This window comes from Electrona antarctica (assembly GCF_951216825.1).
Source record: "Electrona antarctica genome assembly, chromosome: 23".
In the NCBI taxonomy this organism is placed as follows: Eukaryota; Metazoa; Chordata; class Actinopteri; order Myctophiformes; family Myctophidae; genus Electrona; species Electrona antarctica.
The window spans coordinates 20,195,607-20,222,826 of NC_136804.1; the positions used below are offsets into that span (position 1 = coordinate 20,195,607).

The window sequence follows — 27,220 nt, forward strand, 5'->3', positions numbered from 1 at the left end:
TCATCTGAGGTACTGTAAAAACCGGGAAAGCATCTGTGTAATTTTAGATTTTAGCTATTCAAAAATGGCAGATATATAGGCCTACAAGCTCTTTGTGCCACTGTAGGAGCTTGTAGATCTGCTATTTTATATATTATTATTATTATTATTATTTATTTATTTATTTCCTCCCTCTCTTTTTTTTATCCCACGATTTTGTAACCCATTTTTCACCCCTGTGTCAATTATCTAATGTGATCCTGGGCTCTACTAACCTGACTCCGCCACCCTCCGCCAACCTGGGGAGAGCAACGGACTTGAACTCATGCTTCCTTCATGCATGAGTGTCCAAGTTGCTCCTTTACACCTGACAGGGGAGAGTTTCCCTGGTTGATCTGCTATTATATTTGTGCAAATCTTTGAATATATATTTCAAGCAAACCTTTTTAACTCAAATCTTTGGCTCTGGGGGTCTCTGGAAGAAAAATATTTTGAGATGAGGGTCGGCGGGCAAATACATCTAATTTTGGGGGGTCCTTGACATGAAAAAGGTTGAGCACCACTGATACAGCAACACTGAAAAGGTTTCTCAGAAAAGGTTAAGGATTTAGAAGACTATCAACCTCAGGTCTTAATGGGTTAAAATGATGTATCCTTGATAAAGTTTCACCATGTGATTCAATGCAAACAGAGGAATATTGTCTTCCATGAAAGCTACATTAGTTCTGGCAAGGACGTGGAATCCTTGGTATCCTTACTAACTAGACCAAAGGTTCCCAAAGTGGGGTCCCCCAAATTAATAGCATTATAGCATTATATGTGCAACATTATTTTCTCACTCAACAGTAAACAAACATACAGTATAAGTGTATACAGGGTTACCTACACATTTATAAAGTTAAAATGTATAGACTTTTAAGACCTTTTAAAGGTTTCATGACATTCATTTTCTTTTTTCTTTTAGGTTTTATGACCTCAACTACACCCACACAACCTGAACTTTGAACATTCAGTGGATTTGCTGAGCCTGGGGTTTTCTCTGTGTGTGCTGAAGCCCTTTGAGCTGCAATGAAAACAGGAAAAATCCCTCAACAGTGACATCTGCTGGCAAATTCCTGTCATATATGGGATTTGTGGACTGTTACATCACAGTCCACAGGCAAATCAGAGCACGTTTCAGCCAGAAAACATCACTTAAAAACGCCTAGGACGAAAGTATCTTCGTCTTTTCTATTAGTAACGCCCAACACCCAGGACGAAGTATTGTCCAAAAGACGAAGTTTATTGATATGAAAACGGATCGCATGGCTCCACAGCCTGGGAGCGCCTGTTGGGCAATCCTCGATGTTGCGTAAGAGTGAGACGTCATCGAAAAACTCCCTCCCCTGTTTAGCCGACGAAAACGAAAATCTTAAAACATTAATAACTTGCGTTTCGCGATCTAAATCATCCCATCTAATTATGAAAAAAGATCCTGTGTTTGACGGCCCTCCGCAGTCCAGTCGCTAGTCGCGAATGTTGATTTATTCTTACCTCCCGTTGTTGTCGATCGACTTTGAAGTGGCGTGGCTATTGTTAGCTGCTACACACACATTCACAACAACATCCGGTCCGTCGGTAAAAGTGGTCCGTGTTTATAAATCGACTGGGCTCTATAATGTAATGGATTAAATAACCCTGGGCGTTCTAGGTGTTTTTAGAGATAATTAATATCTCTAAAATAAATAAATAAATACTAAACTAATAATAAGACCATTACTATGCCCAAAGTAACTATACTATACAAAATCAAACATTGGCCAAATTGGCAAATATTACTTAAGATTAAGAAAGAGGCAAACTTTTTGAAAATAGCTGAACTAAAGCAGCTATTTTACTAATATATATCTGTAGAACCGAAGTGCTTGTCAGTGTGGTCGGGTGCAGTTCAAATATTATTATTTTGGGGAGTCATGGCCTGAAACATTTCGAATCCATACTCCATCCATACTCACGATACTCACGGTCTTGTACTTGACTATGTACTCAATGATGGGCATTCCTCCGTCGTCCTGCTTGATCAGGCCCAGGCGGTAAGCCTTGCCCATCCCTCTCTGCCCGTGGACGGCCGGGGGGCTTGGTTCTCCTGAGGAAGGCGTGGGGGGAGATTGGGATTGAACACATGTGAGTCTGTTTAAACAGTAGTGTGGATTGTGACTCCATAACTCTTCATAGGTGGGGGGAGTTAAGTAACAATTAAGTACATTTAGTGGACACAGTTTTTTGTTGATTTGGGCTGGGATGCCCCCCCCCCCCCTCCTAAGCAGCCAGATAGTGGAGGCATCGAAGTGAAACGAGTGGACTTACGGATGGGTAATGTCTGGAAGGTCTCCGTGTGGCTGAATTCTCCCTGACCCTTCCCGTTGATGGCCGCTACCCGCACCTGGTACGTGATGTTGGGCTCCAGAGGTGTCAGCACCACCGTCACTGCAGTGTGATGAAGAACACAGCAGGAGACATAGTGTCACAGGGCTTTATTTAGTCCAGTCAGATAAATCACCAATAGATTGAGACCAATAATAGCATGAGAACATGATTTGTATTGATACAAATGAAAATGTTTGAATAGTGTGAATATTATGATCTATGTAACTTTGTTTTATGAACTATATAGCATTGTATGTCCCACAACATTCTAAAGTTACATGTAAACAATAACAATCATCCTTCCACAAATGTATAGACCCAGGGGGGTCCCTGCTATGGGCTTGACTGTATTAGTATGACGATCCTGGAATTTGCCAAGGAGGCACCATTGCACCAAGGGAGAACTGCATAAGTCAAAGCGAGGACTGGTCAATCACAGCACGTCCTCGACGGATATGCTTGCAGAGACTCTTGGTAATGAAGTCAAAGACATTGGCTGCCATGTTATTTGTGTCCAAAGTGGACACTCATACCCCAAAGTGCCCTACATAGTGCTGCTTTAGAAGCAGGGAGATACACACACAACATTCAGTGGCAGCGCGCCGACGGCAAGTGAGCTTAAGTAGACCACCAATTTGGTCAGCTGCTTGTCACATACAATACATCGCCCACATGGTGCTGCACACACATCCTTGCAAAAACCTCTCGACTTTATCTGCCTGAACTAGCTCACACACAGGCTATGGATCATTTATTTCACTGGGACGTTCAAAGGATACAAAAAAACTGAGAAGAGACCTGAAGGGCAAACTGGGCGAACGACACAAGGCCTTGAGGAACTTAAAAACATCAAACCCTTGAAGAAAAGTATTTAAGATTAGAGTTCAAGAGATTCCACATGATATCAGTGTAACATGGATTCAAGTGAAGAGTAGACTACAAGACAGAAGAATATGTGGAAGGCCATTTTCACCACTGAATTCAAACCAAAAAGTTGTGAGGAATAATTGTCTGAATTCTGAGATATACTGGAAGCCACGAGACACTAACACTAAACATTTAGATATAAAGCCACAGACAGTTGAGAGAAGAATCCTGAGATATACATTTACAACAGCAAGGAAAAAAATACATCATCCTTATCTTTCTATTTTTATTCAGTTGTGGAAATCAGCTTCTATACAGAGACCAGGTCCATACAGGTGTTGTGTTCCCAGCAGAGTAAAACATAAATTCATCTCAAAGATCAACAACTTTTATGCCACCTGACTTTTATCCTTTTCATTCAGAACTGCGGTGTGTATATACTGTATAGACCAGCAGAAAACTTCAGATGTTTTATTTCATATATCTATTGCCTGCAGCAAATAGCCGCCCTAAAAGATAATAAAGTAGATAAGCCAAATGATAAAGCCAAGTATAAATTGTACAGCTAAAATATAGCTTGTGTAAGCCCAGGAAATCATTCCACATTTGACTTAGGTTTGAATTTTGGATGGGAGACAAAGTATCTTTAGTGTGACACTCTTGTAGGTTTCTGCCCGACAGCAACGATATATCACCTAAAATGACACAAATGCGTTCATGGATACAAATGTACGACAACATATACGTAGGCTTTCCAGGTCTAAATGGGTTAAGTCTATCACTGTTACACTTTACTCCAGTTCCACTGATTAAAGTAATTCATGTGTGTATCATTTTGTGCTACAAAGAGCATTAATTTAGCTGTATCACCATGTAATGGACTCTAAAAGGAGGAATATTAGCAATAAGACGTTCAGGTTTGTCAGTTCCACTCATCGTGTGACCGTTTTGTCCTCTCTCTGCCTTCCACTTATTTTTTCTTCTACAGAAACCATGTCAACGTTTGCTTCCTTCGTGCCGCCCAGAGGCTCCCGGAAATCAATTTGCTGTCATGAAGTCGGGCGCACCCTTTCTGCCCCAGTGCATTCTGGGGGTGACCTCCCGTCAGGCGGGAAGGAGGAGGTTCTGACACAAGCTGTGGGGGGTGTCTCTATGGGAGGGTTGGGGTGGCGGTGGGTGGCTGGGTGGAAACCTCTCAGTACGCCTTTCACGATCATGAAAGTTTAATTGATGATTAATTGTTATACAAATAATTGTCATTAACCCAGTAAATCCGGGAAAGTGTTTTTGTCATTTTAGATTTTAGCCATCTTTTATACCCACCACCCTGACAACTAAGCAGATGGTAATGTAAGAGTTGAGGCATTCAATTTGGTTTGACTCAGTTCCACAGATACATATTGTGAAAATAGCCAATCTCTGCAAGCTCACAACGTCTCGCGTTGTGAGAAGTACGAGAACCCACTGTGTTAAAGCATGAATGAAAAGTGAATCCCAGAGAAAATACAACAGCGTTAGCCTGATTTCCAGCCCATAGACCCCGGCCCGCCCACTCCACTGAGTGAAGAGCAGGAAGCTCAGAGTCTGATAATCAGGGTGGGTTTCGAAATCAGCTCAACTCAGACTCACTCTGCACGCCATGTGACTGGACCGCCCTCCAGTGCTGGGAGCCCGCCTCCTTGTACTGCAGCAGGTAGTGTCCGATGGGAACGCCGCCGTGCGAGTCAGGCTGCATGAAGGTGACGGTGGCCAGGCGCTGGGAGACGGACGACAGACGCACACTGTACGGCTTGGACGGCACGTCTGCAAACGCACAGCATTCACCACATTGATCAAACACTACATGATTTAATGCAACAACACACTACGGATGGACCCATGTGTGACGCGTGGAAAGCCAACATCTTAATCACTAAGCCAATTACCTCTAGCTTGGGGGAGATATCAGTTGGGGGAGATATCAGACTTTTAGATCACACACCAGGTTGAGGTTGTGAGTCTCTCTGCTACATATGTTCGTTTGTAACATTCACAAACCGTTTTCTAACATATTCATCATGGTTTACTCATTTAAAGGGTTAGTTCAGATTGTTGGACTAACACATTTTTGGAAGCTGTAGGAAATACTTGCTATATAGTGGTTGCAATTAAGGTATTAAATGATTCCCGTGGTGGGAGTTCTGGTCTGGTATGGTGAATATTAAGTAGTTCTGGTCATTTGGTGGCCCAATAGCCATTAGGGCCCGTAGCACATATACTGTAGGCTCGCTCTAATGCCTGACAGCGAGTCCCAGTTCAATTGAGAAGTGTGAAACATAACTCAGGTCGCCTCTGCCTGGAATCTCACTTTGAGAACGACTGCCGTAATGATTAGCTTTGAAGATGAGACATGGTGAGGTGAGGTCTTTTAGCCAGCTTTCAAATCATCCACCATCCCCTGCTGCTCCATCATGAGCTGTGGAAATAGTGTTTGCGTGCATTTGTGGATGCGTGTGTGCATGCAGCTTTTTACCCGGTACTGTTCTTCCCAAGCCATGGCAATTTAATCCCTACTAAAGAAACTTTAAGCTGTTGTGTATTAGGCGGAGCTACCATAAATAGTAAATACTTCACTAAATAGCGAGCAATGTGCTATTATCAGCAGCACTATTTGAGATTAGACTAGGCTGGCTGAAAAGGGGCGTACAGGCTATAGTGGAATTTATCTATATGCCAATTGCAAATAAGACTATTAGCGAATAGCGGAGCGCTTCAGGGACACTAAATAATAGCCAAATGGCTGGAGGCTGAGATTGGTCTGAGAGGTCTATATGGAATATATGGAATATACAGCTCCATCTCAATGAATTAGAATGTGTAAAAGTTCATTTTCTTCCGTAATATAATTAAAAAAGTTGGCTGGTCAGTTAAGCACAGTAATACCAGTTACTAGTAGTTTTGGCTCTGTGGGCAGGTGCCAAGTGCCCCTGGAAAAGGAAGATCAGCATCAACATAAAGCTTGTCAATGTACGGAGGCACACAGTGCTGTAAAATATCATAATAGATGGTTGTGTTGAGACTCTGGACTTGACAAAACACAGTGATGATTTAGGCCATGTTATCTGCTGGTGTTGATCCACTGACAGTGAAAACTTAACAATGGTTTCAACACAGCCATCTTTTTAGAGTACATTGTGCTTCAGTATGTTGACAAGCTTCATGGAGATGCTAATTTTCCTTTCCAGCTCGATTTGGCACCTGCCCACAGTGCCAAAACTACTAGTAACTGGTGTACTGACCATGGTATTACTGTGCTTAACTGACCAGCCAACTGGCCTGACCTGAACCCCACAGAGAATCTAGGTTGTATATTGTCAAGAGGAAGGTGTGAGACATGAGACTCAACAATACAAATGCATTTACGGCTGTTATCAAAGCAAACCTGGGCTTCCATAACACCTCAACAATGACAAAGGCTGATCATCTCCATGCCACGCCCCATTGAGTAGTATTGACGGCATACATTAATATACTTTTCAGATGGTCGACATTTTTTTTAGTGGTCTCGTAAAATAATCCAATATTTTGACATATGATTTTTTTATTTTCATGAGCTGTACGCCATAATCATCAAGATTAAAACAAAAAACGCTTTTAAATACTTTTAAATACTAGATATCAGCCAGTGTAAAATTTACCGGATTTTAATTCAACTTAATTTAATTTTAGTCATGTTTTAGTCATCTGAAATGTTTTAGTCGATTAAATCTACAGTTTTGTCAACAGAAATGTGTTTTGGCGGGCCTTGATGGCGTCTGATTTTACATTTGGTTACATGGTGAATATAGCCGATCTGCAAGCTCACAACGCTGTAGATCGGCTATTTTCAGAGTGCAACCAAACAAAAATGACTCATCTTTTAGTTCTACTGGATCCCTTCTAATCACCACTATAGTCCCTCCCAAACATTTTACTCATGTTTTATTTGTTGACGAATTTGTCAATATATTTAGTCTTAGTTTTAGTCATCATAGCTCCGTTTTTATTTAGTTTTCGTCAGTGAAAATAGGTAGTCGACGAACACTTTTCGTCATAGTTTTAGTCGAGGAAATTAACAATGCATGTGGCTCCATTGTGGATCTGGGACTTCATGTGACCGCAGCCTGTGGCATCAGTCATCTATCATGTACAGGTATGACTCCAAATTCTGTGCATAGTTTCAGCCCCATTTACTCCCATTATTAAAGTAAACAAGTATAATAATGGCCTACCAGTAGCATGCATACATAAGTGTGTGTCTGATCGGTCCAGTGGTTTGCGAGATTAGCTCCTGCAGCCACACGCACACACACACGCACGCGCATGCGCAGACACACACACACACACACACTCACTCACTCACTCACTCACAGAGAGCTATAGTATCTTTCAGAATCGCGCCCCAAAAACTTTAGGTAAAATGACATACATTTTGCATTGCATTTATCTTGACCTATTGTACCTCGTAGTAAATTCCCCCATGATATCCACAGGGAACCTTTCCTACATGCTTTTGTTAATCTGAAGAAGCCAAGTTATGTCAGGGTTGTAGACTCACCTGCTTGGGCTAAGATGAACTCCTGGTACCGCAGTCCGATGTTGTTTCTGGCCGTGCAGTTGTAGCGTCCGAAATCTCGGTCGGACATCGGTGTCACCTGGGACAAAAATACAATAAAATAATCATCATCATCATCATCATCATCATCATCGTATCAACTTTGCAATATATACTCAATAAGAAGTCCCATGTATTCAAACTGTACTACGTACATGTACTTTTGTGCTACAAAAGATCTGTAGATCTGCTACTTTCAAATGGTCGAAATGTATATAGGGCTGAAGTGGTTCATGCTTTGTAATAATAATACAAATCTGCAAACTAACTCGTAACTAAAATCAAATAATTGTAGTGGAGTAAAAGTAAAGTATTGAAAATTGTTATGCTGAAGAAAGTACAAAATACCTCAAAATTGTACTTTATTAAGGTATCTATAGTTACTCTGATGGTACCCACCTCCAGCAGGGAGCGGCCCACAGTGTGGTGTACCCGCATGTTGGCAGAGCTGTCGGCAGAGATGGTGAGATGCTCCCTCCTCCACAGCATGGTGGCGGGAGGGTTGGACATGACGTCACAGCTGATGTTCACCGGGTTCCCCTCCCACGAGTAGTAGATGGTGTGGTTGGACAGGAACTTGGGCATGTCTGTGTACAAAGCAACACACGAAGAAAGAATGAAATATTTGAAATCAATTAATGTTCTTTTTTCTTTTTCTTTTTACCCCAGTCCCCATTTTTTCCCAAATTTAGTCGTTATGCCAATTGATTCCTACCCACACACAGTTGTGTGTTATTATCACTGCTGTTGCATCCTACAGTCTCACACCTGCCTGTGAGGAGACCCCACCGGAAGTGGGGCCTTAGAGCCTACTACTCCTCCCGCCCAACACTCCCTGCTGACAGGTTCCGCTCCAGCCTGCAAGTGACAACTAACGAATATCATCCTCCCTGTCCGGTTTCCCTCCCCCAAAAACAGACCAATTGTGTTCGTATAGACGCCCGACAAAGCCGGGTGCACCGCGGTGGATTCGAACCCACAACCTTTGCAGTAAGCCTTTCCGAGCCATGAGGCCCATATATGATATGATATGATATAGTACAAGACAATTTACATACATAAAGACATGAAGACAAGAGCAATATCCACCGCTTAGATTACCCCGTGGCTACTACAACTCCTGATTAAGCCTCAAGGTCGACTGGTGGACAAAGGACCTTTTTAGTCTGACCTTATTGTATGCTGGTACACCATATCTCCTTCCTGAAGGTAGCAACCTATATTCTCCATACAACACATGCTTAGTATTAGAGGTGATATTCCTTGCTAACCTTAGGATGCTGTTATCATACGTGGATGTATAAAGTTTCTGAAGTGGTTGTCCAACAATCTTTGAACAAATGTTCAGTTGTTGCAGCAGTTGTGACTTTAGGGCTGCAGACAAACATCCATACCAGGTGGTACTACAGTACTGAAGAACACTCATAATAACAGAAGTGAAAAACAAAAGAAGAATCCGTCTACTACCACCGAAGGATCTTAGACGGCGAAGGAAGTAGATGCTTTGCTTTGTTTTCTTACATACTGAATCAATCTGATCGTTCCATGACAACAGATGGTCTATTACTACTCCTAGGTATTTGTATGAACATACCTGGTTGATCGGTTCACCATGAATAGTAATGGGGGATCTGTGTATCTCTGGTGGTGTACCAAAAACAATCTCCAAAAATGATTGAAAATACAAATTGGGCCCTTTGTGGAAATAATATGTCCTCAAAGTAAAAGAGTTTTAGTGGGTGAGTTTGTGTATGACGTACTTCAATCCAAAGGATGTGATACTGAACTATTCACCTCCAGCAATCACATCCTATATAGCAGTAGTTCTCAAAACCAACCTGAATATTTTCTGTAAAAGTGTAAAGCTTAACGCCCCAATTTTATTTTATTTTTTTCTCTAAGACCATGAAAGTTTCTATTTCACAGATTTTACTATGCTTGTGGAAACATTTTGAATCTGGGGAACGCAGTGTGGGGTCCCAGAAATCAAAAAAAGTTATTAAATAGAGGTCCATAGCCTGATGCATATCAAACTACGGGTCCTTGAAATTACAATTGTTTAGAATCATTTCTGCTATACAACTGTACAAATATTGGCACATCCTTAATTCCTTTCAAAAGGTCTGTGCCGCGGGCTAATATTATGTCAATTTAAGGGTCCTTGACATGAAGAAGTTTGAGAAGGAGGCTGTGAGTTGTTGATCAGACTGTGGACGCTGTGTACTCACACTCTACGTCCAGATACATGCTCTTCTGATGGCCTCCGATCCTGCTGAGAGCCTCGCAGTCGAAGCGACCAAGGTCCGACAGCTTCACGCCACTGATGCTCAGTGTGGACTTGGCGTGGCGGCCACGCACTTCAAAGCGCCCATCCTGGCTCTAAATACGCACACACCCAGGCATGCACGTGCGCACACGCACACGCACACACACACACACACACACACACACACACACACACACACACACACACACACACACACACACACACACACCAAAGTTGAAATCAGGCACCACCCCAACCCCTAAACCTAACCTCTGAAGTAGGGGTCTTCAATGTTTTTCAAGTCAAGGACACTGTAGCTGAGAAAGAGATGAAGCACGGACCTCCTACTACATACTGCATAAAATTGTGTTGCAAATTATACTTTTTCATAGATTTCATAGATACATAGCTACATAGTCTTGTCACTATCATCATTGTTGGTTTCATGTTAACGATTATTTTCAGACAGTTATGTCTGCTCGTTTCCCTCTCAGCCAAACCTCTTGGCCGAAAATAGCCGATCTACAAGCGATCAGCATTTTTTGGCTAGAGTTCTCCTCAGAATAGGGATGCTAGGGTTCAAGTGGTTAATGTAAAAGTCCTATCACACAAACATTTGGCGGCCCCCCTGTATTACCTCTGAGGACCCCCTGTTGAAGACCCCTGTTGAGGACCCCCTGTTGAAGACCCCTGCTCCAAACGTCTAATCCAAATCCTAACCACAACCTGAATATTTTCCTGCCCAAATCTTTTAGTTTTTTCTTTCCATAATCTTTCTAAGGACTATGAAAAATTCTATTTCACAAATTGTACAATACTTGTGGAGACATTTGGCAAAGTAAATACACACGTAATGTGTAGTGTGAAGGAAATTAAACAAAACACGCCACAGCCCCCGATGATATTGGATTTAACTGGTCAATTAGAGTGAAACACATCAATCACTGGTGTAATTGACTGATGCTGCTAAATAAAGAAATGCATTCTGGGAGCTGCTCTCATTCTTCTTAAGCAACACTACGCCCCGATAAACAAGTACATCAATTCTGGAAATGTACCGGTTACATTATAGACTGGAGCTAAACAATAAACCTCCATGCAGAATGTTGGGGTTTCCAAACCATTCCATGCCAAGGACCCACAAATAGCCATAGCAACTAGCAAAAAACCAAACAAACAAACAAACAAATACAAAAATCTTCTTCTTTCTATCTGTACGTCTGTACGTACGTCTGTACGTCTTTAATCCACGTAATTTGAGAACCGTTCGCCCCACCGAATTCAAATTTGACACACGCGTTCCACCCCACCACAGGGGGTGCAGTGCCCGGTGTCGAGTCGGTTGAACCCGCGGTTGTCCAGAACTGCCCCCAAAAGGCCTCTGCCCGGGCTCTTGACAGAGCCCCTGCCCAGTGTCCATTCATGGAGCTGGACTGTTCTGACATCATTCTGACGTCTGCATAGACTCATAATATCGGGGTGGGGCATGCATTTACAACTTGCATCGTTCCAAGTAGGTCAGTAGTGCCCAACGGGCACCGTTGTAGAGGCTCCAACGGGCACCACTCTAGTATTTTAAAAATGGCTAAAGCAGCCAATCTACAAGCTGAAGTTTGCTTCAATGCAACGTAGCTAGAACTTGTATTTAGTCAGATCTGCAGATGCTGACATACAGTACCGTATGTAGCCAAGTCAGTGAAGTATAACACAAAGTAAAAGTAGTCTAGCCAGGGTTAAGTGACACAGCAGGACGTGCACACGGTGCATGCTAATGAGTTATTAATCTCTTCTGATGATGAGTACATAATTCAGCCTACAAAATAATTGACCAGCCGCTGCATGAATGCCTGTGCTGTGTAATGATAGTTGTGCTAGCATAATCACATTTAACTTTAATGGAAACCGTAATAAAGTTGCCCTGAGACTGAGAGGTCATGCTACACACAGCTGTTGTTAAAGTGTAACCACAATGTTGCAGGCTGCCTGGAGTTTATTGTACAGTTCTGCAGCCTTGGAAGGTACTCAGATTTTCATTAATTTTACTTAAAGGACCACTTCACCACTTTTCAACCTATCTTCATATAATAGGTCCTCACTAATAATCATGAAAAAATGGCGCAATTTTTTTCTACTCTGTCTGTGTCTCATAGGAGGGCTGAATGCAAGCTAATATAAACTGCAGGCTTTCTAGTCCTGAAAAGTTGCAATGCGAAAATGGAAGCCATCGTTCTCACGATAATGAAAATCTAAACATTTTAGTAAAAATCACACCCGTGTGAACTGAGTGGTGCAAGGTCTTATATAGCCTGATCAGCTGTGGTCTGACGTAATGTCAGTGACCATAGTAACCATGCTCACCCGTACAGGCACAAACACACACGGGTACTAACAAAGCCAGTTGTTGGAGTGGTTTGCACCACTCAAAAAAAATCTTGTTTAAAAAAAAATCTGCCTAATGATGATGTCACTGGAGGACGGTTTCTAAACTGCTCATGCTGCAGATCAGCTATGCGAAATAAACCATTAACACTTCATGAACAAATGGTTAGTTTGGAGGGGGCGAGGGGACTATGACATCACTGGCTCAGGAAAGAGACGGCATTCGCTGTACACACGGAGATGAGAAAGTCCCCAAAAACGCTGTCTCCGTGTGGCAGAAAGGGCAGATCGGCTAAATACTTGCCCGGGTAACGAGGAATACGTCCACATGTGGACACCACCTAAGACTTTGCTGACAACCAAACTGGAACATCGCTGCCTCAGTCAATTATGTTTTTCTTTTAATGTATTCAAACAGAATAGGCTTGACGAAGGATGACAAATGAGCTTAACAAAGTGAAGATGGTAGACAAAGTACTCAAGTAAATGCACTTAGTTGCTTTCTAGCTACATGTCAGGAGCAGAACGTAAGAATGCAGATTCTGTGGAGACATAAGAATCAACAACAGTACATTATCTTGAGAGACACACTGGATCAACGTACTATATGATGCAACTATTGATAATTGTCTATGATTTTTCAAAGGTTAGTGAAAATGCTCAGAATCAGAGCAGACAATGTTTTAACTCTGGCAGTCAATGAGTCAAAGAAAATGCTGGCTTCTCTGGAATCCAAATGGCTGAAATCAGTGGTGGTGACTGATAACTTTAATCTGTCTGTGTGTGTGCGTGTGTGTGTGTGTGTGTGTGTGTGTGTGTGTGTGTGTGTGTGTGTGTGTGTGTGTGTGTGTGTGTGTGTGTGTGTGTGTGTGTGTGTGTGTGTGTGTGTGTGTGTGTGTGTGTGTGTGTACATTGCACCATGGATTTCCCCAGGCTAATCAATACACATTCATCTTTGTAAAGACTCATTATGTGAACCTAAGCCGCTAAGCCTCGACCATCGACACCCCATCCTGTTCACAGGAGCTTATCTGGGCTTTAGTGTTGCACAGAAGAAACATCAGCCAATGAGAGGAGGGCTTTATATCCCAGCTGAGGTATCCTTGTATGTATCTGTTGCATACTTAGATCATCTGGATGTAGTGAACGGAGTCAGGAGTGGTGTAAAGTAACTAAGTACTCAAGTGATGTGTTTAGTATATTCTTGGGGTATTTTTTTTGTAGTGTTACGGCCAGCCATATTAGTATTTTGGGTAGAAGAAGAGATGTTGTACTTCTGTTTGTATTTGCTATTATCTCTTGTTTCCTGTGTTCTGAGGTGGAGAGTTATGAGAGATGGAGACTGAGGCCTGTTAGACACCAGCCTGTGGCAGGTTCATATTGTTTGTGATAAGTTTGTGCATATTCCCACCCTTAGTATTAGCTCATGTGTTTCACTAAAGCACCGTCATGTGTTTCACTAAAGCACTGTTCGCTAATGTCTCTACTCTGCACTGCAGATGGAGAGAAAGACTTGTGTCACAACAACATTTCTGAGAAGGGTGTTGTGGTGGTTTCGTGCTGCTAGCTACCACGGTAAGTGCGACGAAGGGGGAAGGAGAGTACACTCTCACGCGCCATGGTTGAGCACAAGTCTGTGGGGACTCGGGAGGAGGGGTTCTCATTGTGCTGGGGAGGGGCTCAGGGGAGTCTAATCTGTCCCTCCACCAGGTGGAGCTCTAGTATTTAATAGATACTGTATGTTATAGAGTCTATAGTCTTGCGTGGCCAGACAGAAAATGATCAAATGCTTCCATCATAAAGTGTGGGAGACGAAAGCTCTGAGTCGGGTGCAATTATGGTTTGACCCTAAAAAAATTGCAACAGACGGTTTCTCAACTGTTTTTTGTAGTATTAGGTGTCCTTAATAACATACTAAAAGTTTACCAAAGTTTGACCATGCGAAAGGTCAGATTTTCAAGATGGCCGCCCCCAGTTCCATAAAAGGCCATTACTCCTTCATTATTCACGGTAGACAAGTCATTTTGGTGCCTAACCCCATGTTTTGGTGATCTAGGAATCCAATTAGCATATTTAAATTATAGTCAAGCAATTACAAGTACAATTATATAATAAAGCAATTGGTTATAAGGTTATAACAGTGTAATAGGACATTTCTCCCTTTTCTATATGCCGTAATGCCCAGGATTGGTGAATTCATCACCTATACACATAATTCACATTCTGTTGAAGCTTTCAGGAGATTTATTTTGATTTGATTCCATACCAATAAGGAGTGCATTCATTATTAATGGTTGGTACTGTGACATTTGTAAAAGCATGGCTGCCAAGTGATAGACTGGGAATATTACACACATCTTGGAAGAAATTTCTTAACAAGAAATGTCTTCACTATTGTTTGTAAAGGTGTCTGGCAAAATAATAATAATCCAAGTCCCCTAGGGCAGTTGTTCCCAAACTGGGGGTCGGGACAAACATTGTGAAAATAGGCGATCTACAAGCTCAGTCTTTGCAGCAAACACACTTAGTAGGAACAAATGGCCACTTGTCTGGTCTATGGGGAAGATGGGACTCCTCAGTGGGGATACAGTGGAGAGAAAAGCCCCCTTATGGGCCCAGAGAGGGTGTTCAAGTCAGTACAGAGCTATCATAATGTATGTAGTTGGTGTATAGGCGCAGGGATGGTGGTGGAGTGTGGCACGGATAGGGTTCAGATGTACTTGTCACAGGCATCTTCTTATTCCCGAAACTGTACTAGTTTGGGGTTTAAGTGCAAAATGTATTTCACTGGTAACCACAAGGTTACCAGCTCGAACCCGGGCTCCCCCAGAGTTTCTGTCTAAGTGTCCTTGAGTAAGACTCTGAACCCCTAATTGCTCCTGATGTGCTGGTTGGTGCCTTGCATGGTTTCCACCGCCATCGGTGTATGAATGTACATGTGAATGGGTGAATGTAATGCACAATCTATGTAAAGCGCCTTGGATAAAGGCGCTATATAAATGCACCATTTACCATTTTAGTTTGAAAGTCCTTTTGGGAAGAAGATATGAACCCAAATAATAGTCATCAACCTGTTTCAAAGGAGTGTTTTGATAATGTGGTTATTGAGAGACTTAGGTTCTGACAGCTCTGCACCAACCTCCATAATCACCCTCTTTGCACACTCCTACTGATTGCCTTCCTAATGTATTAAAAAGTTGTCCAAAAAATCCTGCCACCCTAATTAAAACACACGCACCCCGTTTATCCGGCTGCCTTTGTCCGCCTTCTCCTACCAAACGACACCGTTTGCCCACATCTCACCATACATAACACCACCGGCATGCGTGTCCAGACATAACGCACTACTTTGCATCCATGCAACTGTCATAATTACTGTACAGTTTGCATTTGCATGAAAAACCATGTTATTGCGCAACATTTCACAGTGATGCAAATCACATCACATTTTAGGCCACACCCCATTCCACTGTGCACGCACACACACACACACACACACACACACACACACACACACACACACACACACACACACACACACCGCAGCAGTATAGTATTGCACAGTACAGTATGGTATAGTATTGTACAGTACAGAACGGTAGTACAGCACAGTGCAGTTTGCTACAATACAGCACAGTATGGTACAGTACCGAAAAGTATGGTACAGTACGGAAAGGTATGGTACAGTATTGCACAGTACAGTACCGTATGGTCCAATACAGTGTGTTGCAGTACAGTACAGTACAGTACAGTCTGACAGGACATTACGGTACAGTACAGTCTGCAACAGTACAGTACAGTACAGTACAGTACAGTACAGTACAGTACAGTACAGTACAGTACAGTCTGCAGCAGTACAGTACAGTACGGTACAGTACGGTACAGTGGTACAGTACAGTACAGTACAGTACAGTACAGTACAGTACAGTACAGTCTGCGACAGGACATTACGGTACAGTACAGTACAGTACAGTACAGTACAGTACAGTACAGTACAGTACAGTACAGTACAGTACAGTACAGTACAGTACAGTACAGTCTGCTACAGTACAGTACAATATGGAACAATACAGTACAGTACAGTATGGAACAATACAGTACAGTACAGTATGTAACAATACAGTACCGTACAGTACAGTATGGAACAATACAGTACAGTATGGAACAATACAGTACAGTATGGAACAATACAGTACTGTATGGAACAATACAGTACAGTATGGAACAATACAGTACAGTACGGTATAGTACAGTACAGTATGGTACAGAACACTAATTATCTAAATGTATCTCTGCAATTTGGACAAGTTCAATGGATTCCTAGACCCCAAAAACATAGGGTTAGACACAAAAATTACTTGTCTAGGGTGAATAATTAAGGAGTTAGGCTATTTTAATGATTCCAGACGCCATCTTGGACGCCACCTTGAAAATAACACCTTTCGCATGGTCAAACTTTGGTAAACTTTTAGTATGTTATTAAGGACAACTACTACTACAAAAAACAGTTGAGAAACCTTCTGTTGCAATTTTTTTAGGGTAAGGTGCCTTTTTTTCATATATGCACTCGTCTACTGATCATGAGCAAGCGAGAAAGCGGATGTCAAGTCTCCTCCCCACTTCTGTTTTGTCTTTACAGTCGCGCAAATTTATCCTAATATCTAACGAATAATTCTAGATATTGTGTCCTCAAAATGTGAGAAAATGTGTGGACGAAATGTGTGAGGGGAGAGGAAGAGAGGCCAAAAAAGGGGGGGGTGGGGGGCTGGGTTGCGTGGGGGGAGAGAGGTAGGGATTGGGTATGTCATATCCCCGAACGGGTATGGACTAGTACAACAAAATAATCAACGCATATATAGCTTGCTGTAGAGCATAAAATGTAAATGTGTTCGGATTTCGGGAGGTGTACAGTAGTTTGACTCTATAGCATTCAAAGCTTGTGGAATAGTTGTCTGGCTATGCAAGTCTATAGTCTATATAACATATTGTATACAGTATCTTATACTGACCGGTCTATAATAAAGAACAGATGGTGGAGGTGAATGGAACACTGTCCCCCCCCTCCCAGTGAGCTGTGGCGTTCCACAATGGAGCATACTAGGGCCTTTACTGTTCCTAATATATGTTAACGACATGACTTCAGCTTGTGACTGCAACTTGTTCCTGTTCGCAGATGACTCGGCACTGCTAGTCTCGGACAGGAACAAACTGCAGGTTGAAAAGGCCCTCAGCTCGGAACTCGGTAGAATCTGCACCTGGCTCGCTGATAACAAACTATCTTTACACCTGGGAAAAACTGAATCCATTCTCTTTGGCTCTAATAGTAATCTCAGCAAGGCAAATGGCTTCTTGGTTAGAGTGGGTGACAATGTTATCACACGTAAAGATGAAATTACCTACCTAGGTTCCATCCTGGAGGCTAATCTTTCCGGTGATAAAATGGCCACCAACGTAATCAAAAAGGTCAACCATAGAACAAGATTCCTTTACAGGATCTCCTCACTGGTCGACAAAAACACCTTGAAGACCTTAACAGGAGCCCTTGTACAGGGTTTCTTTGACTATGCATGCACCTCCTGGTACCACAGCACCTCAAAGGCCCTTAAAACCAGGCTCCAGACTTCCCAAAACAAACTGGTCAGGCTCCTACTTGACCTCGCCCCCCGAACCCACCTCACCCCTGCCCACTTCGACAGGCTGGAATGGCTTAGGGTCGACGACAGAGTACAGCATCTTGCAATGGGTCTGGTCCACAAGATTCGATACACCACCAAGATACCCATGTACCTGTCTAGATACTTCCTTAATGTTAACGAAGTCCACACCCACAACACCAGAGGGAGTGCAACGAACCATGTACAACCCAGATTCGGCACAAACAAGGGACTAAATTATTTTCGCTCCTATGCCACCAAAATGTGGAACGCCCTACCAACAGTCATTAAGACATGCGAATCCCTTGACTCCTTCAAAACCGCTCTCAAAGGGCACCTACGGACGGCTGCAATTCGAAACTGGCCCCTGTAAAATCGGAATCCCTCAAACACGGACGCAAGGACAACACAAGAGACGGTCGCGGCCACACAGCCAACTCAAGGTATGGCCACTGAGCCGACTTGGGGACCCAACGCAAGGACAACACAAGAGACGGTCACGGCCACACAGCCAACTCAAGGTACGGCCACTGAGCCGACTTGGGGACCCAACACAAGGACAACACAAGAGATGGTCACGGCCACACAGCCAACTCAAGGTACGGCCACGGAGCCGACTTGGGGACCCAACGCAGCTCCTCCAAGGAAAACAAACAAATGAACGGAGCTGAACGTGAATCCCCCCCACCGCCCCTTTTTTTCCCTCACTGTATATGTTTCTTTTCCCTTTTTACCTCCTTTATGATGAATTCCTGTTCTGTCCTTTGTCTATATAGAAGTGTCTATTTGTACGTCTCTAAATGTAATGCTTAATTGGGTCGTCCACTCACAGTTAACAGCCTTTGTATTGAGTTTGTGCTTGAAATGTACTGTAATTCTGCAAACTGTTAATACATTTTTCAATCAATCAATCAATCAAAGACATACTACTAAATAATCTGCTCATAACAGACGATTGCATCACTGCAAGCATTGCGTTTAATAAATAGAAATTAATGTTGGTACAAAGGTGACAGTGGGAATACAATATTTGCATTTTCTCAAGGTCGCTCATCACAATGGAGGATTGGATGGATTCTCAAAGAGGAAGATAATCTCATCTCGTACGAGTCAAACGTTCCGAGCCAGTGTGTCTCCTGTGAACCACAGGGACGACTTTGTGTCCCCTAAAAGCATACGATTGTTCTCTTATCAAATAATTGACGGAGGCCCTCTGTGTGCCACGCTCGTCATATTAAAGTTATAAGTCAAGATGACACAGCACTGAACACGCCATTATGTTGTGTCAATATGTCTCTGAAGCTTTTAACCCTGCTGAGAGAGATAGAGAGAGCGAGAAAAAAAAGTGTGAGTGGCCAGATAGAAAACAAATAAAAACATTAGGATCATCTTGTGTTCAGCAGAGTATGATCAGATTATCTCTCTCTAATCGTAAACATACTGTAGTTTAGTACACAACTTTAAAATAACAGGACATCACATCAGACACCAGGATTTTCTTGAGAATACCGGGCCCGTGAGGAGCAAGACAACATGATCTCATCTCTTGAGCCACTTAAACTTGCAGTGGTACACAGGATACTAAAGGATAGGCTACTCTTGCCAAAGGATCACTCCTGATGCAGGTTCGAACTGGGAGCACCCCTCCCGATATAGTTGGAACAAAATCTCCCCGATTGAGGCTGTAACTTCTGTACAGCTAGGCTTGAGGTCTTCTTGACAGTTCAGGAAGATATGTAATATTAATCTCATTCTCTTCTCATCTACAATCATGAGTTTATGCACAAATAATATCCAGACCTGCTGCCTTATATGTTTTTGTCAAACTCTTAACAAAAGCACAATCCAGCTAACCTACTGTAACTGTACCATATTATGATAACCTACTTACTGTACCATATTTAATAACCTACTTCTCCAAAGTGAGTGACACCCACAGCCACAATACTGGAGGGAGTAACAACGAACTGGTAACATCCATCTATTTATAGCACAAACATGGGAACATTCTCATTCTACTACTCAAAATGTGGAATGCCTCGACACCATCCCTAAACAAATGTGGATCACTGGCTTCTTTCAAAACAGGCCTGACAATCCATCTATCAGGAAACCACAATGGGAGGTAAATCAGTTTTCTCTAACAACATTATTTCCCCTTTTTCTCCTTTGTACATATAGTGTTTTGTATTTGTTGATGTTATGTATTATTGTGTTATATTTATTCTATGTTGATGAATTGACTTTGGACCACAATGAAAACAGGTCCCCAGGACGTTTTTGTGGTATCCTTTAGCCTAAAAATGTCTGACTGTACTGAATTGTGCTGTTTATATTTCGGACTAATAAAGTATTCAATCAATCAATCAATCAATCCAAAAAAACATTTAATAACCCACTGCACCATAATTAACAACCTATAGCCTACTATACCATAATTAATAAGCAACACAAAGGACTGATGCTGAACAGGGTAGTCCGTGCAAGATTGGAGTGTAAATTGAGAGCGGAACATGGAGTTTTAAACAAGAATGACTGGAGTCATCCATCATCAACATGCTGTGTTTGTCTTCTCCTATAGTATATGTTTAGGTGTGTTGCTTCACAGCTCCACATTTACATAATTGCATTTGCTCTGGGAAGAAGAAGAAGAAGTACTTACTCTCATATTCTGCAGTGATTTATCAACACTGGTGTTTCCAGCCAACACACGCTCATTTATCTCAACCGTGACCTTTTTCAAAAGCAAACGGCATTATTTATGTATTTATTTACCAGTATTTGTTTGATTGTTAACTTCTCAGGGAGGCTTTAGGAAAGCATAGATGGAAATTTCATTTGGATGATGATGATGACAGCAAAGCAAAGTCAACTTTTTCCAAGGGAGTACAGCTGCAGCTCATTCATAGGCCTGGGTCCGGCAACCCTGCCTGGTGGAGACCTGCACTTTTCTAGTTTATTTGGGGGGCATTTCGTCAACAGAATAATAACAGAGAGACATTTTTACTTGTTCTTTTTTCCACATCAACGGACATGTGGATCATACACTGTGACCTTGACAAGATATAAATACATGGGGGAGAGAAACCAAGTTATGTCACGGTGTTATGGATTCTATCTTTCTGCTCCTCTCTCCTAGGTAAAAGGAGGTAAAATGAAACCAGACAATGTCTATTTCTCAAATTGTACAATACTCGTGCATGGGGATTTTGAGCTCACGGGTGTAGCAATACAAGTACACACAAATCTGATCGATTGTGAGAATGGTGGTTTAATTGTCTCCACCAGGCCGAAGGCATGGGGAGGGAGAGAGTATGTTTTGCACTCCGTCTGTGTGCGTGTGTCCGTGTGTGTGTGTCCGTCCTTCCGTCCGTCTGTTACCAGCTACCGCATCTGCCTTTTATAGCGCCACCAGGAGGCCGACTTTTGTAAAACACATTTTTTGATATTACTCCTCCAGATTCTGTCCAAAAATCTCACAAATCGTTACACAGTATCTCTATGGTCATGTGCGCGAGTCGGATCTGTCCGATATTTCATATTCCATCCTAATTGGCTATAATTGGCTTTCACAGCCCCGTTTTGAACAAAAGCCTCAAATCATGAACGCAGCGTGCAATTTACGTGAAATCTTTCACACATTTTCTTACTAGGCTGAGGAATATATCCCACCCTTTTCACATTGGCCTGTTATAGCACCACCAACAGGTTGATTTTTGCAAAACACATTTTTGGAACAAAATGCCTCAAATCATCCAATTGCCATCAAAGGCGTATGAAGAAATGGCACCCTTTTCACATTGGCCTATTATAGCGCCACCAGGAGGCCACAACCTGACCTGCCCTGGTGGAGACCTGTGCCCCGAGGGGCACTTTTTCTAGTTGAATTTGTTTGTGGTCATACTTTAGCATTTTCAGAATGTCTTTATACACAGTCACACACTCACACACACACACACATGCACGCATGCGCACACGCACACGCACGCACACGCGCACACGCACACACGCACACACACACACACACACACACCTTGACTCCATGGGTGAAGGTGTGTCCATCGCTGGCTCTCCTCCAGGAGATGTCAGGCAGAGGTTCTCCCTCAGACACACAGGAGATCATGGCGGCGCTGCCCTCCACCGCCGTCACGTTACGCAGCTGGACGATGTGGGGCTGGACTGAGAGAGAGAGAGAGAGAGAGAGAGAGAGAGAGAGAGAGAGAGAGAGAGAGAGAGAGGAGAGAACATAAAGCGTCATTATAGCACCACTTTCAGATTAATTCTTCTGGCTTTCGCCAAAGATACGAAAACAGGCAGTGCATTCTTCCTGCTACTGTAAATAGCCATTTTAGCCTCTCTCCTATAACCAGAGTTAATGTCTTCCATTGTTTTCCTGTAACCTACTCCCAGGATAAAAGCAGTCTTGGACCACTTTAAACATATTTTCCAATGTATTAAAAATGTCACAAATGAATGTGAAAAACTATCTTTGTCTTTTACTCAACACTGTAGGATTGACCATAGAAATAAAAACATTTACGGCAATGGCACCAACCATGTAAAATCCTCCACTGTAAGTCCCCAGCCCCCAGATGGAGAGAGAGAGAGAGAGGATAATAATTGACAGAGACCCTCTGTGTGCAACGCTCATCATATTAAAGTTATAAGTCAAGTTGACACAGCAATGAACACGCCATTATGTTGTGTCAATACGATTCTGAACCTTTTAACCCTGCATGCTGACTCATTGGATCACCATAGCATCAGTGATGGAAGGACTCACATGTTTTACTTAAGTAAAAGTATCAATACTGCAATGTAGATATACTCTGTTACAAGTAGAAGTCCCATATTCAAAAATAATGTACTTGAGTAGAAGTACAACTGTATCGGCATCAAAATATACCTAAAGTAGTAAAAATAAAAGTACTCATTCTCATTGTGAAGAATGTCTCATTTCAGTACGTTTTGAACTGAAATATATCCTGCACAATGTATATCGCATTGCAACACATTGTGAGTTTGTACATTGGCTACTGTATTTGGTGGTGTGTTTTGTTATAATAATACAATTCTACAAAGTAATTAGTAAATTAAGTTTTCATATAATTGTAGTGTGGTAAAAGTACAATATTTTAGCATTGAACCTTGCAAATAGTGAACAAAGTAAAAAAAACATACCTAAAAATTGTACTTATGTACAGTACTTGAGTACATTACATAGAATTACTTTTACTTTACACCACTGCTGTTTGTTACAATGAGAGAGAGAGAGAGAGAGAGAGAGAGAGAGAGAGAGAGAGAGATCTATATTCCCTGTGCTTCTCCCATCCACTGTGCTGTCATGTCAGGGATGATAAAACTAACTTATGCCTGTATTAGATGCCACCTCCGCTGCCCCTCCCCTCTTACCTTCATCTAAATGTGTACGTTGAACAACAAGAACGCCTTGTGCTGACGAGTGAAGCATGAATCTCATTGTCAGTTCATATGGTGATAGAAGAGTGTTATCAGAAGAATGTGTGATGGAAATAGCTTGCAGCTTTATGAAGATGTACAACATACAAATAAATGCAACTATCGATTATTTTCTCAGCGATTATTCTATTTCGTTTTCGATTAATGAGAAGAGTAATTTTATTATTAAGGGACCAAGCAGTCCCGAAGGGGTCCCTTATTGTTTTTGTCTGTTTTTTTCTCCTCCTCGGTTTTCGCGAAACTCGGGAATATGGTAGTAGTGGAGCAGATTACTGAAACGATCGTTCACTTGATCATACAAGCACCAAATTTGGCACACAAGTGCTTCAGAACCTACTCTCTCAGAAAAGTACGTTGTCCACTTGAAAAAACAAAATGGCCACCATTTTTCAAGATGGCCGCCTTTCAAAATGGTTTTAAACAGTGTTTGAACTATAGTTTGATTGAATAATCTTATTGTGATGGCCTATACATCAAAATGTATGTTTCTGAGTATGAGAAATCCAATTAAAAATGATTGAATATTATGATGATACAATGGGAATTAAACGAAAAGCTGGGGCAAATTAAGTCAATATTCCATAAGAATCTTTCACTTGGTGGTACAAGCACCAAATTTGGCACACATGATGTCCAGGATGTATTTCTATGAAAAGCACCTTATCCAGCTGAAAATCCAAGATGGCTGCCAGTATTCAAGATGGCCGCCTCGCCAAATGCAAGAAAACAAAACAACAAAAAGGTTTTCGAAGTAGAATTCAAATGTGTTAATGATCCAAACATCAAAATGAAAGTATTCTGACTGTAAGAACTTAATGGTGTTGGAATTGAATTCCAATATGGCCGCCAGTTTGCAAGATGCAGTTATTACGTGACTAAAAATTAGCGTTTTCGGAAGCTGTATATGATCATAGATATTGTTGAAGGGCAACATCATTCGTTGATCATGCATTGAAATGCTGTGATCAAGCTCTATAATTTTGTATAAAGAGTGATGTCAAAGCACAACCAGGACACACTGGTGACATCACTGCTGTGAGACTCTGCATGGGGTTCAGTGTCGGCTTGTAGCATAGCTGTAGTTGTGGTTTACTAACTGTTGTAGTGTACTCACTGTAGTTTGTTGTATACTTTAGTGTCCTAAATGCTAATTAGCCCCTGTATATATCTCCACTAGAAGTTTAGTTAGTTGTAGTATTGTAGTTAGATAGCCGCACCTGAATTGACAAGATGTGCCAGTGTGGGAGAGCTGAGACAAGGGGCTTCAGTTACCTGGATGGTGTACAGATCGCACAGGACTTAAATGGCACTGGATGAACGGTCGGGCTAGGTGTAGGGCACCAGATGCTTGAACCTAGATCAAGGTTCAAGGTTGGACTTTATTGTTACATCTTATGTACAGGTATATAAGAGTAAAACTTATTTTTAATTGGCTTCCTTACAGACAATGCAGCGGCATAGATATAATAGCATAATATTCAAACAACAAAAAACACAGCAAGCACAGCAAAACAAAGGGATAGAATAAAGAGTGCTAGAAAAATAGTAACATATGTACATGTTTCCCTGTAGTAGCAAAGTTAGGTAAACTCGCCCTGGTTCTTATCAGTTCGTTCATGTATCTGATTGTTTGGGGAAAGAAGCTTATTTGCAGTCTATTTCCAGTGGCTTCGAGACTGCGAAAAGGTTTTCCATGTGGCAGCATCTCAAACAGCCTGCGGTTGGGATGGCTTGGGTCCCTCATAATTCCACGACGAGCTTTGCTGACACAACGATCGTCATACAGGGCTTCGATGGGGGGGAGATCACATCCGCTGCACTGCACTTTGAATTTTTGCGTGTCCTTCACCAGGATCATTCTGAATTTCAGCTGCTCTCTTAGTGGAACGCTGGAGTTTCAGTTGCTAAACATTTGCCCGACAATTTTGGTGATACTTTGTACTGTTTTGCCTCAATGTATCCTCACTGCCACCTCCATCATCCAATCTGGATGAGTCTAACATGATGGGCAACAGGTGTATTGCCTGAAATACGGGGAGACTTCAACTCCTCTTTCGTATCTGTTTGACACTTCCTCCAATCAGTTTTAGTAGCGGAACATCTTGTGTTATACGGTTAAAGGCAGAGGGCTATATCCTTTTACCACCCAAACGTACAAAACATCAAAGCACATTGAAATATGGGATGCATCTAGGTTCAAGCATCTGGTGTCCTACACCTAGCCCGACCATTCATCCAGTGCAAGTCCTGTGCGATCTGTACACCATCCAGGTAACTGAATCCCTGTTAACCTTGTCTCAGCTCTCCCACGCTGACACATCCTGTCAATTCAGGTGCGGCTATCAACTACAATGCTACAACTAACTAAACTTCTATTTGAGATATACAGTATACAGGGGCTTATTAGATAGCATTTAGGACACTAAAGTATACTACAAACTACAGTGAGTACACGACTACAACAGTTAGTAAACCACAACTACAGCTACGTTACAAGCCGACACTGAACCCCATGCGGAGTCTCACAGCAGTGATGTCACCAGTGTGTCCTGGTTGTGCTTTGACATCACTCTTATATACAAAATTACAAACCAATAGAGCTTGATCACAGCATTTCAATGAATGGTGATGTTGCCCTTCAACAATATCTGTGATCAGACAGCTTCCGAAAACGCAATTTTTGAGTTGCGTAATAGCCCCCATCTTGAAAACCGGCGGCCATATTGGAATTAAATTGACACCATCAGAATACATTCATTTTGATGTTTGGATCAATGTGTGGATCACACATTTCTGTTCACTAAAGTTCTACTTGGTGAACTGGTCGGCCATCTTGGATTCTCAGCTGGAAAACATAATTTTCCTAGAAAGTACATCCTGGACATCAATTGTGCCAAATCTGGTGCTTGTACCACCACATGAAGGATTATTATGGAATATGGACTTAATCTGCCGCACTTTATCATTTAATTCCCATTGTATCATCATAATATTCAATAATTTTGATGTTCTAAATGAAGAATTGGATTTATCATACTCAGAAACATATATTTTGATGTATATGCCATCAAAATAGGATTTTATAGCTCAATATAACTCAAACACTGTTTAAAACCACCTCGAATGGCGGCCATCTTGAAAAAGTGGTGTCCATTTTGTTTTTTCAAGTGGACAACGTACTTTTCTGAGAGAGTAGGTTCCGAAGCACTTGTGTGCCAATTTTGGTGCTTGTATGATCAAGTGAACGATTCTTATGATATATTGACTTAATCTGCTCCACTATAGAGGGCCATGCCAAACGGTGAGGTTGCAAAGCCATCGACCATTGGCCAAAGGGTGGCGCTTATAGCACTCAATTGAAAATGCAAACTTTGAAAGTGCATAGCTCATGAACCGTTTGACCTTCGGTAATGAAACTTCGATGCACATATGCGTCTCCTCATACCAAAAAACTACTGTGCTCTTACTTTTGACCTCTGACCTTTAGATCACCCGCCATTTTGAATTATATGAAAAACAGTGAAAATCTATCTCCCACAGGATCTTTGATCAAAATGC

The 27,220-nt window shown here is 42.0% G+C and overlaps 1 protein-coding gene across 2 annotated transcripts in view; it reads right to left on the reverse strand.

Moving 5' to 3' along the window:
• LOC306916266 (neural cell adhesion molecule 2-like) overlaps nt 1–27,220 on the reverse strand; it is a 174,266-nt gene that overhangs the window by 14,895 nt on the left and 132,151 nt on the right. For both annotated transcript variants that reach the window (XM_079494088.1, XM_079494089.1), the window contains exons 8-14: nt 22,218–22,363; nt 10,114–10,264; nt 8,285–8,472; nt 7,829–7,925; nt 4,882–5,055; nt 2,326–2,445; nt 1,983–2,104 (exon numbers count right to left, since the gene is read on the reverse strand). In XM_079494088.1, the coding sequence (XP_079350214.1) occupies nt 1,983–2,104; nt 2,326–2,445; nt 4,882–5,055; nt 7,829–7,925; nt 8,285–8,472; nt 10,114–10,264; nt 22,218–22,363 (998 nt within the window). The remainder of the gene's footprint in view (nt 1–1,982; nt 2,105–2,325; nt 2,446–4,881; nt 5,056–7,828; nt 7,926–8,284; nt 8,473–10,113; nt 10,265–22,217; nt 22,364–27,220) is intronic.